Below are 18628 nucleotides of genomic sequence, written 5' to 3'. Positions count from 1 at the left end.
GCACTCAGGGCTGATTTCCTTAAGAATGGAGAGGTTTGATCTTCTTGCAGTCCATGGGACTCTCAAGAGTCTTCTCCAACACCATAATTCAAAAGCATCAATTCTTCGGCGATCAGCCTTCTTTATGGTCCAGCTCTCACTTCCATACATCACTACTGGGAAAACCATAGCTTTAACTACATGGACCTTTGTTGGCAAGGTAATGTCTCTGCTTTTTAAGATGCTGTCTAGGTTTGTCATCGCCTTTCTCCCAAGGAGCAGGCGTCTTTTAATTTCGTGACTGCTGTCACCATCTGCAGTGATCATGGAGCCCAAGAAAGTAAAATCTCTTACTGCCTCAATTTCTTCTCCTTCTATTTGCCAGGAGGTGATGGGCCCAGTGGCCATGATCTTCGTTTTTTTGATGTTGAGCTTCAGACCATATTTTGCGCTCTCCTCTTTCACCCTCATTAAAAGGTTCTTTAATTCCTCCTCACTTTCTGCCATCAAGGAGACAGATGAGGTGATCAGGCACTCCCATTTCTTTAAGAACTTGCCATAGTTTGCTGTGGTCGACACAGTCAAAGGCTTTTGCGTAGTCAATGAAGCAGAAGTTGATGTTTTTCTGGAACTCTCTAGCTTTCTCCGTAATCCAGTGCATGTTTGCAATTTGGTCTCTGGTTCCTCTGCCCCTTCGAAATCCAGCTTGCACTTCTGGGAGTTCTCGGTCCACATACTGCTTAAGCCTTCCTTGTAGAATTTTAAGCATAACCTTTCTAGCATGTGAAATGAGCTCAACTGTGCGGTAGTTGGAGCATTCTTTGGCACTGCCCTTCTTTGGGATTGGGATGTAGACTGATCTTCTCCAATCCTCTGGCCACTGCTGAGTTTTCCAAACTTGCTGGCATATTGAGTGTAGAACCTTAACAGCATCATCTTTTAAAATTTTAAATAGCTCAGCTGGAATACCATCACTTCCACTGGCCTTGTTATTAGCAGTGCTTTCTAAGGCCCATTTGACTTCACTCTCCAGGATGTCTGGCTCAAGGTCAGCAACCACACTACCTGGGGTGTACGAGACATCCATATCTTTCTGGTATAATTCCTCTGTGTATTCTTGCCACCTCTTCTTGATGTCTTCTGCTTCTGTTAGGTCCTTACCACTTTTGTCCTTTATTATGATAATCTTTGTACGAAATGTTCCTTTCCTATCTCCTATTTTCTTGAACAGTTCTCTGTTTTTCCCCATTCTATTGTTTTCCTCTATTTCTTTGCATTGCTCGTTTAAGAAGGCCCTCTTGTCTCTCCTTGCTATTTTTTGGAAATCTGCATTCAATTTCCTGTATCTTTCACTATCTCCCTCGCATTTTGCTTGCCTTCTCTCCCCCGTTATTTGTAAGGCCTTGTTGGACAGCCACTTTGCTTTCTTTCATTTCCTTTTCATTGGGATGGTTTTCGTTGCTGCCTCCTGTATAATGTTGCGAGCCTCCATCCATAGTTCTTCAGGCACTCTGTCCACCAAATCTAAATCCTTAAACCTGTTTGTCACTTCCACTGTGTATTCATAAGGGATTTGACTTAGATTGTATCTTACCGGCCCAGTGGTTTTTCCTACTTTCTTCAGTTTAAGCTTGAATTTTGCTATAAGAAGCTGATGATCTGAGCCACAGTCAGCTCCAGGTCTTGTTTTTGCTGACTGTATAGAGCTTCTCCATCTTTGGCTGCAGAGAATATAATCAATCTGATTTCGATGCTGCCCATCTGGTGATGTCCATGTGTAGAGTCGTCTCTTGTGTTGTTGGAAAAGCATGTTTGTGATGACCAGCTTATTCTCTTGACAGAACTCTATTAGCCTTTGCCCTGCTTCGTTTTGAATTCCAAGGCCAAACTTGCCAGTTGTTCCTTTTATCTCTTGATTCCCTGCTTTAGCATTCCAATCCCCTGTAATGAGAAGAACATCCTTCTTTGGTGTCATTTCTATAAGGTGTTGTAAATCTTCATAGAATTTGTCAATTTCAGTTTCTTCAGCACCAGTGGTTGGTGCATAAACTTGGATTACTGTGATGTTAAAAGGTCTGCCTTGGATTCGTATCGAGATCATTCTATCATTTTTGAGATTGCATCCCAGTACAGCTTTCGCCACTCTTTTGTTGACTATGAGGGCCACTCCATTTCTTTTATGGGATTCTTGCCCACAGTAGTAGATATGATGGTCATCCAAACTGAATTCGCCCATTCCCATCCATTTTAGTTTACTGATGCCCAGGATGTCAATATTTATTCTTGCCATCTCATTTTTTACCACATCCAACTTACCAAGGTTCATGGTTCTTATATTCTAGGTTCCTATGCAATATTTTTCTTTACAGCATTGGATTTTCCTTTCGCTTCCAGGCATATCCGCAACTGAGCGACCTTTCGGCTTTGGCCCAGCCACTTCATCAGCTCTGAATCTACTTGTACTTGCCCTCCGCTCTTCCTCAGTAGCATGTTGGATGCCTTCCGACCTGAGGGGCTCATCTTCCAGCGTCTTAACTTTTATAAGCCTGTTGTCTTTGTCCATGGAGTTTTCTTGGCAGGGATACTGGAGTGGCTTGCTGGTTCCTGCTCCAGGTGGATCACATTTTGTCAAAACTCTCCACTATGACCTGTCCATCTTGGGTGGCCCTGCACGGCATAGCTCATAGCTTCTCTGAGTTATTCAAGCCCCTTCGCCACAGCAAGGCAGTGATCAATGAAGGGGATACAGCCACTATCCTTCTTTAAATTGGCCAGGTGTGGTTCTCTTCTTGTGGGATTCTTTAAGGAGTTGGGCTCACATAATCAGAGAGACATTTCTTGTGAGTGCAGAACTGTTTTTTTCTTTAAATGAAAGGATGGAAGTCCATAATGTTGTCATAGGAAAACCGTCTCCGAGTGTTTGTGATGTAGAGAAACAGCTTTTTGAAAAGAGAACTCTAACCCACTTTCACTTCGTGCAGCTGAAACAACCCTTTCTACTCTGAATTGTTTTACTTGGCACTCTTGTATTTGGTACCAAAAATAGCTCTCAAAATAAGTTGTGGAAAAGGTGAGATGAAGGCAGCTATATAAGGCCCTGACTGTTATTTAGCTGCGTTGCCTGAGTTCGTAGAAGAACTTAGCATAACATTTGAGACTGCTTTACAAACATGGCTACCCTATTATTATTATTATTATTATTATTATTATTATTATTTCGGTTTATAATGATTTAACCTTGGAAAATAGCTGTTCAGTTACAGCAAAATGTAGAATGTTAGATGCATAAAACTCTCCAAGAGAAAGCAGAGCTATGTCAAGATGAAATGAGATATTTGTAGCTTGCACCATTCGAGGAGCTCATGCCCAACACTGTACAGTTGTACCTTTGGTTACAAATGCTTCAGATTACGATCTCATAGAATCATAGAGTTGGAAGAGACCACAAGGGCCATCGAGTCCAACCCCCTGCCAAGCAGGAAACACCATCAGAGCACTCCTGACATATGGTTGTCAAGCCTCTGCTTAAAGACCTCCAAAGAAGGAGACTCCACCACACTCCTTGGCAGCAAATTCCACTGTCGAACAGCTCTTACTGTCAGGAAGTTCTTCCTAATGTTTAGGTGGCATCTTCTTTCTTGTAGTTTGGATCCATTGCTCCGTGTCCGCTTCTCTGGAGCAGCAGAAAACAACCTTTCTCCCTCCTCTATATGACATCCTTTTATATATTTGAACATGGCTATCATATCACCCCTTAACCTCCTCTTCTCCAGGCTAAACATGCCCAGCTCCCTTAGCCGTTCCTCATAAGGCATCGTTTCCAGGCCTTTGACCATTTTGGTTGCCCTCCTCTGGACACGTTCCAGTTTGTCAGTGTCCTTCTTGAACTGTGGTGCCCAGAACTGGACACAGTACTCCAGGTGAGGTCTGACCAGAGCAGAATACAGTGGCACTATTACTTCCCTTGATCTAGATGCTATACTCCTATTGATGCAGCCCAGAATTGCATTGGCTTTTTTAGCTGCCGCGTCACACTGTTGGCTCATGTCAAGTTTGTGGTCAACCAAGACTCCTAGATCCTTTTCACATGTACTGCTCTCAAGCCAGGTGTCACCCATCTTGTATTTGTGCCTCTCATTTTTTTTGCCCAAGTGCAATACTTTACATTTCTCCCTGTTAAAGTTCATCTTGTTTGTTTTGGCCCAGTTCTCTAATCTGTCAAGGTCGTTTTGAAGTGTGATCCTGTCCTCTGGGGTGTTAGCCACCCCTCCCAGTTTGGTGTCATCTGCAAATTTGATCAGGATGCCCTTGAGTCCATCATCCAAGTCGTTGATAAAGATGTTGAATAAGACCGGGCCCAAGACAGACCCCTGTGGCACCCCACTAGTCACTCTTCTCCAGGATGAAGAGGAACCATTGATGAGCACCCTTTGGGTTCGGTCAGTCAGCCAGTTACAAATCCACTGAGTGGTAGCATAGTCAAGACCGCTTCTTTACAAGAATATCATGGGGCACCTTGTCGAATGCCTTGCTGAAATCCACTGCGTTCCCTTCATCTACCAGGCTTGTAATTCTGTCAAAAAACGAGATCAGGTTAGTCTGACATGGCTTATTTTTCAGAAATCCATGCTGACTATTGGTGATCACAGCATTCCTTTCTAGGTGCTCACAGACTGTTTGCTTAATGATCTGCTCCAGAATCTTCCCTGGTATTGATGTCAGACTGACTGGGCGATAATTATTTGGGTCCTCTCTTTTCCCCTTTTTGAAAATAGGGACAACATTTGCCCTCCTCCAGTCTGCTGGGACTTCGCCTGTTCTCCAGGAATTCTCAAAGATGACTGCCAGTGGTTCTGAGATCACATCTGCCAGTTCTTTTAATACTCTTGGATGCAGTTCATCTGGCCCTGGAGACTTGAATACATCTAAACTAGCCAAGTATTCTTGTACTATCTCCTTAGTTATTCTGGGCTGTGTTTCCTCTGCTGAATCATTTGCTCCAAATTCTTCAGGTCGGGCATTGTTTTCTTTATCGGAGAAGACTGAGGCAAAGAAGGCATTGAGGAGTTCAGCCCTTTCTGTGTCTCCTGTTTGCATTTCACCATCTTCTCCTCTGAGTGACCCCACTGTTTCTTTGTTCTTCCTTTTGCTACGGACATAACCATAAAAGCCTTTTTTGTTGCTTTTAACCTCTCTAGCAAGCCTGAGTTCATTTTGTGCTTTAGCTTTTCTGACTTTGTGTCTACATGTGCTGGCTATTTGTTTGAATTCCTCTTTGGTGGTTTCCCTCCTTTTCCATTTTTTGTACACATCCTTTTTTAATCTTAACTCCACTAACCTGGAAGTAGCTGCTCCTGATTGCGAACTTTGCCCCAGGATGTGAAAGGAAATTGCGCGCCAGAGACACACGCACCGTGAGAGGCTCCATTAGCGAAAGTGTGCCTCAGGATAAGAATGGTTTCAGCTTAAGAATGGACCTCCGGAACGAATTAAGTTCATAACCAGAGGTACCACTGTATATAAAAGAAGGTTGGGGAACAGAGCAACTAGAACCAGGAAGGATGCAGTAGCAAGGAGCAGGTCACATAAGGACTGGTTTGGGAGTTCAGAAGTAGGTACTACAGGATCTGAAAGAGCACCCGGGGTGGCAGGAGTTCACCTAATAAAGCCCAAAGCTCACCTAAGTCATGTTCTGGAAGCAGAGTCAGGTGTGGCAGCGCTCCTCCCCTTCAGGTGAAGTTCCAGGCATTTCATAGGGAAGACACCCTGGGTTGGAGCATGTGCTTTATTGCACCATTCCTGGATCTCTGGTTGTGCCACCTGTCTTCTCCAGCAGAGACATCTTGGCATATAAACATCCCTGAGTTCCTCTGAAGGGTTTGAGCAGCCAGTCCTAGATTTAAAAGGTAATAACACCACCTCTTTGCCTTCCAGTGTTGCAGAGTTCCCTCCCTGGGCAGATTCAGAGCCTGCAACACTCATACCTCTCAGGGATCTCAATCTAGCTGTTAGTTTATTATTTCAATTTCTATACCACCCTTCATTGAGTCTACGATACCAAAGTGGATTACAGCAGTGGGCACATTGAACCATAAAAAATGCATTAACAATTTAAAATTAAAACACCAGATTAAAAAAAAAAAAAAACCAAAACAATCTTTAAAATACTGGAGTTGTAGATAGTATAAATAATGTCACTCCAAGTAAAACAGTCCAAACTAAGGGATTGCCATGGTTGGCACCCCCCCCCCCCAATTACTTATTTTAGAGGTATACTTTGGATCAGCCGGATATGGCCTTCTTATACCTTCTTTTTCTTTAGGCAGAGATGGGCAGTCTGGATCACTTCAGATCTCCTCTTTGTTGTTGATTTACTGCTGTTGGCAGTGTCCCAGTGGTGGTCATGCCTTTATAGGACTAGCCACCTTTTACAGTTATTCCTTGACGCAAGTGTAACTGGACCCAGAAAGCTTATCGTTTACATGATCTGTAAGATTCATTTGCACCTCAGTTACACAGAATAGCATGTGGGGTTTGGAAGGTCAGTTGCTATGTTTCCTCTTGGATTGACCAGATGTCACAACAGAAGGACACCATTTAAGAATTGCTTGTACTTTACACACAAACTAGGGGGACAAATTAATTTGTCCCTGACAATTGAGAACATTTGTTTGTGGAGACTTGTTGTCATACTTTTTGATTTTTTTGATTGATTTAAAATAATATATTTTGCCTTTAGACCTGTTTGGGTCCACAAGGCCGCTTATAGTACATTACCAAAAAGTTTAATGCAAACTGCAGAAGTATATACGTATATACATTGGATTCTTATCTCATTATACACGACAAAGCCATTTTTCACCTTCTCACCCCTTGCTTTTTCCTGTAAGACCTATTGCAGTCGTTAAGAGTCGTCAACAGGCTCATCACAGCTATCTGCCAATCACCCATTCCCACCACCCTTCTGAGTAATACCCCTCCCCACCTTCTCACTATATAGAAGGATCTGGCAACTTCTGTTTCAGTGTATCTGAAGAAGTGTGCATGCACACGAAAGCTCATACCAAGAACTAACTTAGTTGGTCTTTAAGGTGCTACTGGAAGGAATTTTTTTTGTATTTCTCAGAAGTTAGTCACTGTTTTGGCTTTCTAACAGGCATGGGCTCCCCTCCCCCTCAGAGAGTTGCTATGTTTGGATGCTAACAGAATCTTCCTAATACTTGCTACTTAGACATGCACACACACACACACACACACACACACACACACAAAATTCAGGATTTGAGGAAAGAGCAGATAGGTTATTGTAGAAACACTCTTAGTGCTTACTTTCAGTGTAAAGAAGGAGCGTTCTCTGCTAAGTGGAAGAGGAAGGACTTATAAGAAGGGTTGCAATATTATGGCTACTACCACACCATATATATATAGAGAGAGTGAATCATAGCCACAGAAACAGTCACAATTATAATACTTTTAAAAAAGATATTTTGGAAGGCAGGGCTGATGGTTGTTTCTAACTTCTTGATTTTTTTTTAAAGCCCACAGAGCATCTGTTAAGTGTGTGTATATTTCTCTGGCTCCACCTATTTGTGGTTTCCAGCTTCATTCTTTTCTAGGACTCATCAGTGGCTCACCGCAGAAATCAGCAGAGGCAGGTGAAAGGCAAGGCAGTCGTTCCTACTGGTCCTCTGGTATGAAAGGTGATCCCAAACTAGCTAAGAGAGTCTCCCTTAAGGAGCAGCTGTTCTTGTGCTCCGCCATAGAAAGAATAACAGCGCAAGTTGTCTGGCCTGTACTTTACTGAGCTGACATGTGCGTCAGCAGGAAGAAGAGGGAGCATGGAATGGTAAACACCATAAATGGAGGTTGCCAAAATCATTGAAAGCTGCTTGCCATGGCTTATTACTCTGTAATATGGTTTCCTTGCTCCTGGTAAATTCTGCAGTGCATGACTAAATGGGGAGAAACCCTGATTGCCTGCCAATATCTTTTTGACTATTCTGTACATGTCTAGAATGGAAATGCATCTTAATGTGTGCAGCAGCTTGTGCTGCTCTTTATTGGTGTTTAATAAATAATGAAATAGCCCCCAAAGTTGCATTCATTCAGCATTAATAAAGAGTAACACAAGCTGCTACATGTTTCATAATGTGTTTCCCATTCTTGATGTGCACAGAAAGGCAGACCTGCCCTGTAGGCTACTTAGAATATTAGATTGGTACCATGATTGTTTATTTTATGTTTTCTGACTTTGAAGTGTACTTGACACCCTGGAGAATGGATGCAATTGTTAGAATTTCTGTGTGCCTTCAACAAATCCTGGATTTTCATTTTATGACTAAGTAGTGTTGGATTGATCCTATCAAATATTGCCTATTAGCAGGTTGCATATTGTCAAATTTCCATAAGCTTCGTATCTTTTTATTGGAACATGTGATCGTATGATAACAGAGAAAAGATAAGAGAACTGCTTGTTTCCCAGACTTGCAGGAGTTCAGGATACACAAGTACACACCCCTTATTTAGGGACACACACTTGCAACCTGTGCTCAGTTACATTGGCAGCACTGAGATGAAATATTAAACTATGGTTTATTGTTGTGTGAATGGGGCTCAGGCTAGTGTAGTTCCTCCTCCATTACAGCCACAAGGAGGAGATTCAATGTAGTTTTTGACTGCAGTTTAGTATTATGCTCATTGCCAGACAAACTGTGTTTATTTTTTCTTATGGTTTACTGAAACAAGCCAAACTTGGGTTATGAGGCTGCTTTGTTTCAATAAACCATCGTTAAGATTAATCACAGTTTAGGGCATGGTCCTAGTGTTAAATGGTGGCTAATTGAAAATGGGAGTGAATGTTTCAGATATCCGTGCAGCTGTTCCAGTGCTCATACACACAAAGATAAACCCTAGTTTATTGTTACCTAACTTCTCATATTGGTTGTGCTGTACCTGCAAGTGCCTTAGAAATAGAGAAACAGACAAACATAGAAAGCCACCACTGTGACATATTCCAAATGGGAAGAGGAATCAAGACTATCATGTAGCCTAAGAGGACCCTAAGAAAACTGTAAAACTTCTGAGAGGGCCCAGACTCTGAAGTTCTCTCTGAAGACTGCAGTATTTGTGATTAGTACTAGTTCTAATAAAAAGAAAGTAATTATTTTTTTAAATGACCTTTCAGTTGATGAACTCTGTCTGTCTAAAAATCCTATTACATTCCAGGCACTTTCGATACGGTTCTTGAGACACGGTGGTGGTTTTCATTGTCTTCTTTCTAATGTATCACTGTTGGAATCCACATTGTGTTGTAACCATTCCTTTCATTGCTTCCTTTGCCATTTTTCCCCTTCCCTCGTAATTGTTTCAGTAGTACATGCTGATATGCTCATTTATCACTGAGACCATTATTAATGAATGTCGTGCTTCTTCATTATGTTGCCATGGTAGCTTGGTGTGGGGGAATTATCTGTTTCCAGGTGGAAATCTTTATTTGCCATACTGGTGGCTGAGTGTTTCTCTAAAGCACATGTGCACACATACATAGGTATCTATACGTGATGTTGGTAATGCATCTCTTTCCTCTATGCTCTACCTGCCTAATCACTGTTTAAGGTTAGCATAGCCAGCTGTTCTATGCCACGGATTCAGAGAGGTGCATTGTATACTGTCATAATCATTTCTACCTTTTCTCAGCATCTTTATTCTATTCTGTGCTTTTATCCATTTGTGTCCCCTTGTAACTTGTTTTGTGGTGGTGACAAAGCACATTCCTTCTACATAACTCTCACTCTGTTTCCTGTTTTAAACACTATTATTGGTCTTTCTTTGCATGCAAAATCTAGAGTTATGGGAAATACTGGATGCTTTGCTCATCAATCGATTTTAAGTAGAGCAGAAAATAGTTTCTTTAAAAATCGATTTTAAGTAGAGCAGAAAATAGTTGCTTGTTTTAAAACCAAGAACATTTGCACAAAGTGAAGAAATACTAAAACAACATTTGTGTAGCACTTTTGAGTGTTCAAAGGACTCACAGATTAGCACTGTAAGTCTTACAGAAACTTCATCAGATAGATAGGCCATTATAAGTATTCCCCTTATTTTGGCAGAAAGGAGCTAAGAGTATATAGAACGACCTAGTAGGTCTCAGCTGAAGAGAGATTGGAACCAGGGACTTCTAACTCCAACCCCCCCCCCTTTTTTGGCTCAGTTTCATTAGCTTACATGAAGATCTTGGGTTTTTATAATAAATACAGGAAGGGGGTTGGCACATATCAATGTTTTACAGCAAACCCTGTTCTTTATGCTGCACTGCCTGGCTCCCAGTTGTGGTATCTTCAGAATTAACAGTTTTACTTGTGTAGGGCACACAGATTTATACACTGAAGCTCCAATAACTGAGCTTCATGACACATTCTCCATTATCTTTACATTTGGCCTTTTAAAGGTAGGTCAGTATTACCAGCTTACATATTGCAAGTGGAGAATTGAAGGCCAGTTGCTTGTCCAAGGAGAGAACCAGATGATGTGGAGAGCACATGGCGAGAGCAGCAGGCTGTGTGTTCACCCCAGCCAGTGTGTTGCAAAAGAAGCCATCTGATGTGATGACATCAAAACAAGAGTTTTCCTGCCTCTGTTCCATTTCAATAGCTGCCACTTAACAGGAGTGGAGAAATTATCAAGTGTTCTTTTCCTAGACAGAGCCTGCTATGAGAGAGGAGAGGAGGAGATGAAAAGCTGCTGCTCTTGCTCTAAGAATATCAGAAAAGTCTGCTGGATCAGGCCAGTGACCCATCTAACCCAGCATCCTGTTCTCATGGTGGTCAGGCAGATGTGAAGCCCAAAGCAGCCCTGAGCATAACAGCACTCCCCCACTTCACAGCTTCCAGCAACTGGGATGCAGCAGCAACTCCAAGGAAAAATCTGTACTTGCTGCCTTGTGGGACACCTTCGGGAGAAGAAAAGCTAAGGAGTGGAGTCCCTGAGGCGGTTGGATGGTGTCTTGTATATCTTCTTCCGCAAGTCTTGCTGGCAAGCTGGTGCCAAGTGTCTTGTTCTGCTTTCCTTTGGACCACATCAGCGATGACAAGAGGGGCATCTTGATGTCTGGGCAGCCCAGGACCTCCATACACACTGCCCAGACTTGCGCCCTGGGAGATCACTTCAGCGCTGCAAACGCAGCAAAAACAATGCGGGAGACAGCAGTTAAAAGTTACCTGTGTCTGTAGCCACAGCAGGCACTGTGATTCTCCAGCGGTTTGCTTCAGCCTTGGAGGCGCACTCCCTTGTCTCTCAAGATAGACGGATGCCAATAACAAACTTCTTTGAACATAACCATCAGGATTAGTAGTCACTGATAGCCTTATCCTCCATGAAATTGTCAGATCCTTGTTTAAAGCAGCTGTATGAAGAAAAATTTCTTTTATCTATCCTGAATCATCAAACGTTCAGCTTCTTTGGATGTCTGCAAGTTCTAGTGTTAGGAGAAAGTTTTCCTCCACCCACTTTCTCCATGCCAGGGATAGTTTTATACACTTTTATCATGTTGTCTCTTACTCGCTTTTTTGCTAAACTAAGGAGCAGTTCTGCCCCAAGGCTGCCCAGTGAGTTTGTGTCAGAACTGAGATTTTAACTGGGGATTGTTCAGCGTATAACTTCAAACATAACCACGCCATGTGCTCCCTGTGAGTTGCCCAAGGCTAGCCATTGTAGGGGGAAGTATAGGAACTAAAATGACATTTGGTCTGATCTAGCAAGGAACCCCTTACCCAACATCTCGTTTTCCCTTGATAATGCCACTTGGAAAACAGATGTAGCTGTTCCACGTTGCCTTGCAGACGCGGAGAATTTTGCATTTGAAATTGCCCCCAATACTCTACGTTCTACAGCTGCTCTAAATCCCAATTATTATATGATATGATTATGAAGATGGATGGTGAACATTTGTTATGGTTTCAATATTTTCAAATTAGTTAATGCTGGAATACAAGTAGTAAGACTTTTTGCAGATTCAGCAAGATTTTTGACAACATTTGAATAATTGGTTATAAGATGAGCACTAAGTGTGATATATAGGGTACTCCTTGAATTAAATGACAATATTTTATTTATAAATGGAAGAGATGGGGGAAATTTCATTCCAGAGATGTAATTTGTTTGACGGTAGGAGAAAACTTGTTTAAAAATGCAAATATCTCCTTAATAACAATTTTGTTAATAACAGTTAATAACCGTAGTTAACTAACAATTGTTAACCACTAGTAATAACATAATTTTTCTGCACTTAATTTCCTTCTGGCCACTGTTTACAATCCGCTCCCCCAAGTATATTGTTTTATATATAACTCAGGATAAAACTTCATTTGTCTTGTTGAAGTTGCCTCTAGTCCATGGAAACTTAGGTTATCATGAATTGGTTGGTCTTTTAAAGGTGCCACTAATTCTCTTTTGTACTCAATAACTACGTACAGTGGTACCTCGGGTTAAATACTTAATTCGTTCCGGAGGTCCGTTCTTAATCTGAAACTGTTCTTAACCTGAAGCACCACTTTAGCTAATGGGGCCTCCTGCTGCTGCCACGCCGCCGGAGCACAATTTCTGTTCTCAACCTAAAGCAAAGTTCTTAACCTGAAGCACTATTTCTGGGTTAGCGGAGTCTGCAACCTGAAGCGTATGTAACCCGAGGTACCACTGTACCTTGTAAGAAGGCCTTGTACATCACATCTTGCTTGTAACATATATATTGGGGCGCTCTCAATCTGGCGAGAGGGAGAAACCTTCAAAGAGACCTGCCTGAGGTGGCATGAGAAGGTGTCAGTTTCCTAAGGGATGTGCCACGTCAGCTAATACCTTGAACTGGTGCTAAGGCTACATTGCTTGGTGAACACGGACCTTTCATTACGTGATGTTGAGCTCACTGACATTTAGTTGAATTACAAGAGCAGGCAGCGATTGTGAATGTCAACATTTAAGCTAAAACCATAGTTCTTGGGCTTCGAAAGGCCTAGCGCTTGCATCTAAAGGGTAGTGGGCCGATTCCAAGATGGATATTTTAGCCTTGCTATGATTCATCTTGCGCTGCTCTAGGGTCATAATTAGTCCAATATTTCTCTGAACACTGACAGTCAAATTACCTAGAAGACACTTCTCAGGAGGAAACTCAAATATTTTCAACCTACCTCTGGCAAGGGATTTTTTCATCTTGACAACACATGTTTTGAACGTCTTCTTTTTCATAGAATGACAAACAGAAATCCTTTCAGTGTGACAGAACTCAAACTTATGAGAGGATATGTGCCATTAATGTTCAGCATTGCGGGGAGAAAAAGGGGAGTGTAATATAATGCTGGTTAAGGGACCAAGTTGTGGGAGTAGATGCTTTCCCTCCCTCCCTTTCTTGCACAAATTCCACCTGATCCTCTTGGAATCATGTCTGTCGTATCTTAGCCCTGCTAAACACAATTATCTGTAGGCATTTGAAACTTAGCATTTCTGAACAACGCGGTTAAGAACCATAGGCCTGAAACGAACACAGGGGTTATGTTCCGGGGATTGCGCCTAAAGCCAAAATAGTGTATACTGTGTTACCTCTGGTTATGAACTTACCGTATATACTTGAGTATAAGCTGACTTTTTCAGCACATTTTTTATGCTGAAAAAGCCCCCCTCGGCTTATACTCGAGTGAGGCGGGCGACGGTGGCAGAGGGACAAGCGGCCCGAAAGGAGCCCTTTCTTGCCACTGGTCCCACCGCCCGCCTCTCACAAGGGCAGGCACAGGAGCCATGGGGAGGCGCTCTGCTGGTTGCCTCTCCCAACCGTGGCTCCTATGCCTGCTTTTGCGAGCGGCAGAGGCAGCAGTGGAGGGGCGAGCGGCCCGATAGGAGCCCTTTCAGGCTGCTTGTTCTTCCTCTGCTGCTACCGCCACCACCAGGTTTGTGGTGTGGTGATCCGGCTTATACTCGAGTCAATACATTTCCCCAGTTTTTTGTGCTAAAACTAGGTGCCTCAGCTTATATTCGGGTTGGCTTATACTCGAGTATATATGGTAATTCATTCCGGAGGTCCGTTCTTAACCTGAGGTACCACTTTAGCTAATGGGGCCTGCTGCCATGCTGCCGCCACCCGATTTCTGTTCTCATCCTGGGTCACAGTTCTTAACCTGAGGTACTACTTCTGGGTTAGTGGAGTCTGTGACCCAAAGTGTGTGTAACCCGAGGTACCACTGTAGTTGAAACACACGGGGTTCAGTGATGGGTGGGATTGCCAAGGTCATTTGCCCTGGAATCCTCCTCCCTTTCTATTTTAAAAGAAATAGTTTTCCACATACATAAAGCTGAATGAGCACAAATTAAATGTGTATAAGTTGTATAAGCTTACTGTATTGCGTGGACAGCAAGGTGTAGAAAGTGTGGTGCCTGTTTAGCCAACTATTAGGGAAGGACTCCTTTCCCTCTGAGTAAACTGTTGGAGCAGGGACATCCAACTCCCAAGAGACTGTGATCTACTCCGGGGGGCGGGGGGACGACTGGCAGTGATCTACCCATGGGGGGGGGCAGGCCAAAGTTATTCAGCTTTTTTAGGGGAGCAGGTCAAAGTTGTTGTGCTTTTTTTAGGGGGGCTTCCCAAAATTGTTGACCTTTTTTTAAACAGTAAATGTGCAGAATTAATTTAAATCACTCACCAAAAACACAGCCAGTAGCAGACGAACGCAGCGCTACAGCAGACGACAGGAACACACACTAAACATGACGCAGGAAAGGACCGAGGGGTGGAGACATGGTTCTAAACAATGCGAGCGACATGGATCCGGGGATCAACCTGTTGGTCGAGGTCAACCGGTTGGCCACCCCTGTGTTAGAGGATGCGTGCCCATTGTTGGCAGTGCCAGAGGGCGCCGTGGCTGGAGCCAAAAGTGGAGAAAACCTCTCCCATCTCCCTCCCTCTCTCTTCCCTGCTTCTCTCCCCTCCCTTCCTGCCAAAGGTCTAAACAAATTGTTTGCAGAGGGCTTTTGAAACTAGGCCCTGTGGATAGAACCAGATCATTCTGTGCCAGTGTAGGAATTATATTAAGTGGGAAAGCAGTGCTCACATCTTAAAAAAATAAGGAAATAATAAATAAAGATGGGGAAAGAGTGACCTTGCATCCAAATTCCAAAGCACATGAGTTGTTGTTGAGACTGAGGAACATCTGTGCTCCTCCTCTTCTCCCAAATTCCCTTTGGAGGCCACGGCTTCCTTCCTATCTGTTGTCCTTGCTGTGGTCCACCAAGAGCATCCTCTCAATTTCCTGAGGACTGTCTGGAGGAGGTCTAAGCCTGGAAGATATTTGAACTGTGCATCTGTTGTGGAATGTATATTCCTAGTACAAACCTTGAAGGGCAGTATGGTTTTTTAAATCCCACCAAGCAATGTGTAAAGGAGTATGCCTTGTAGCTCTCTGTTTTCCCCGCTGCACCTATAATATGGGGATCTTTCTGTTCTACCTTACATGGTTGTTGTAAGGATTATTGAGCTATATATGTTAAAGCACATGGAAGATTAAAAATTTAAGTGCCAAGTATTTTTAATCAGCATTGCAGTAATACTGTAATCTCATGTTATGCTAGTAATATATCCTGACACTCTCACATTAATATTGTTCTAGTTTGCTTGATTTCCAATTCCACCTTCTCCCTCTAAGCAACAGTTGAGTTTGATAGCTATTTCAGTTCCCTAATTCATGCTGCATGTTGCTTTCTTAACCACTCTAGTTGCTTTCCTAAGGTAATTGTTCATAATAACGTGGACAGATTCTGGTGAGAATGTCCACCAGAGTTGCTTCACATATTGCCGCAGGAATAGATGTGCTGTACACCTGCATTGTCAGTTGCAGCTTGTACATGTTTGAAGCACACTGGTTTGGAGCCATAAGGTACCCGTTCCATTATAATCTGCAAAGTGGTCCTTAAAGGCATCTCGCAGTGCTCTTCACAGACTTGTTTTGGGTTAATTGCAGTAAGTCCATAAAGTAAGTCCATAAAGAAGACCCGAGAGGAGCCTTCTTCATTAGACAGCTATTTGGAGTTATGAAGTGTTCACAGGGTCATTGCTTGTGAAAACCATCTGCTGAGCTGCACAGGTTCTATAACTGTTCTTACATGTGTGTGTTTTCTCCTCTTCCTCTTGCTCCTCAGATGAGTATAGGATCAAACCTGTGGAAGAAGTCAAATACATGAAAAATGGAGGAGAAGACGACCAGAAAATAGCTGCCAGAAACCAGGAAAACTTGGTAAGGGTTGAACATTATTACTTATTAAAAGGGTTTGACACAGGCTCTAGCTCTGTAATGAAATATAGAGTATGTAGAACACTTAGTGTACTGAAGGGGAGAGCTTTCTTGAAAATGCCATAACTATTTATAGCTCAGAGGAAAGCTGCAAAATGCTACCTTCCTCTGCTTGTCTTTATGAATTATCTTGCCCTTAATTCGGTGAAGTGTAGAATGGGCATTTGTATTCAGCCGCTTTGCAAGTGTTATACTGTTTGGCTCGTGATGAATGTGTTTGTGTGCAAAGGAGCTGTTACCAACACAGGAATTTACTGCCTTTTGAGAAGGAAACTACCTACTTTTAAGAAGATGTCTGTCATTATTTACTCTCTGCATTCCCACCCTGAATTTTAAAGAGTGCCACTTAAAAGATATATAATGTGCTTACAACCAGAGAACTTGCAAGGATCAGTGTTTAGTAATTTGCTGCAGATAAGAGTTAATTTCTTGTTTCCAGCTTTGCATTATGTGTTATCCACTTGTTTTATCCTCAGTAGCATACCTCTGGGGCTCGGATGTATGCGACAGTTCTGTAGAAGTAGAGAAAGAGTGCATAATTCAGCTTCCTGAGCATCACTGCATTCACATTTATACGTTTGTTTATTTATTTATTTTAACACCACTAGTCCTTATAGCCACCAAGAGGTGTGTGTAACATTTTCTGAAATCTCAGAAGCCAGAGAGGTGGTTGTAACAGATTTCCCATAGTTGGGAGTGGAAATTCAAGTGCCCACTGTAGTTTCTTGCCCCTTCCTCAGTGGCTCAGTGAAAAGCAGAATAAATTATGCAGCATTGGGGAAGACATGCCAGTTTGCATGAGTCATACAAGCCACAGAGTTCATGTTTCATTGGTACAGAATTTGGGTTGCCTAGGCACAGAACCTTTAAAAAAAAGGCATGAAGTGCAAACACCTTTACATGTGTATTCAGCATGGTGTCCTTCTGTTTTTCCATGGTGATGTTTCTTGGGACATAGCTTTCGCAAAATGAAAAACGCGCAAGACGAAAGGGTTTTTCGGTTTTTGCGTCGCTTCATAAGACGATTTTCCCTATGGGCTTGCTTCGCAAGACGAAGGGCTTGATCCGCGCCGCGCGCAAACCGCTTTTACCGCCAATCTATCTATGCGGCAGCGGGGAATCTAATAGTACAGTAATAGCAATCGATACATTATTAGCGTCCGGAAGCACAGCCGGTGGTGATGCTGCCCCGGGCCGCTTCGAAAAGTCCCTAGGCTTCAGCCTTAGAACTGGGAGGGGACCTGGAGGCAACACCCGGCTCGGGGTGGGATTTCCCCATCTGCGCTCTTAGGGTGCGGGGCGACCGCTAGATCCCGAGGACAGCAGACTGGGCGGGTGGGGGGACATGAAAAATTTTGCCTGCCCATCTCCGAGGAAGCGGGGGGAGAAGCCCCGCTGTGGGTCGTCCAAAGTCAGCCCGAGCACGCCACTCACCTAAAAGGCATGGAGAGACGGAGGGAGCGTGCGAGGATCCCGGTGCAGAGGAGGCTCCTGCAGCAAAATAAAGGCAGTCGGCAGCCGGAGGGCTCCAGGACCCGGAGCTGCGGCGGGGCCGTCGATGGCGTTGCCGGAGACTCCTCCCTCTGGGCCTCGCTCTCTCCGCCTTCGCCGCCGCTTGCCCTGCCTGCGATCGGCCGGGCTCATCGCTCCGCTCTGCAGAGCGCTGCGCAAAGGCGCGGCGGGACAGGTGTCCGGGGACGCTTTGGCTGAGCGCGCCCCGGGATCGGAGGTGCGGGGTGCTTGCTGCAGATCTTATCTTCCGGGGTCGCTGGGATGGCGGCGGTCGGGGCTTGTGTTATGTAAGCGCGTCAGGAGGGACTGCTTAAGAGGCCGGACGAGGCTTATGCAATAGCCAAATGCTCCCTAGGGGTCGAGGCTTGCAGTTGTGGGAACGAGTTTATACCTGTAGCCGCTAAGCCGCTAAAGCCATGCTTCGCAAGACGGAAAAAACCGCAAGACGAAGAGACTCGCGGAACGGATTAATTTCGTCTTGCGAGGCACCACTGTAAATTTATACTGGTTTTATGCCAGTCTGTCCTTGCAACCCCCAAAGAACCCTGGGAATTATAGTTTGGTGAGTATGCTAGGAATTCTTGGTTAGAGGTCCCGCAAAATAACTGCAGTTCTCCATGATCCTCTGGTTTAAACTGTTAAACCAGTTGAAAGCTGTAGACATCTTACACATTTGAAACACATTATCTCAGTGGCGTAGCGTGGGGGGTGCAGGGGGGGCCGGCCGCACCGGGCGCAACATCTGGGGTTAGGGCAAATCCACAGGTTAGGGGGCGCAAATCCACGGGTTAGGGGGCGCAAATCCACGGGTT

General features: G+C 43.8%; 1 protein-coding gene across 1 annotated transcript in view; it reads left to right on the top strand.

The window, feature by feature from the left end:
• C5H1orf21 (chromosome 5 C1orf21 homolog) overlaps positions 1–18628 on the top strand; it is a gene marked incomplete at its 5' end in the record, with an annotated part of 152227 nt that overhangs the window by 63799 nt on the left and 69800 nt on the right. Inside the window, one exon of the mRNA XM_077928103.1 lies at positions 16153–16247. Coding sequence (XP_077784229.1) covers positions 16153–16247 — 95 coding nt within the window. The remainder of the gene's footprint in view (positions 1–16152; positions 16248–18628) is intronic.

Source organism: Podarcis muralis, chromosome 5 (assembly GCF_964188315.1).
Source record: "Podarcis muralis chromosome 5, rPodMur119.hap1.1, whole genome shotgun sequence".
Taxonomy (NCBI): domain Eukaryota; kingdom Metazoa; phylum Chordata; class Lepidosauria; order Squamata; family Lacertidae; genus Podarcis; species Podarcis muralis.
Note: the sequence above shows the minus strand (reverse complement) of the source record. Positions and strands in the feature narration are given on the sequence as shown.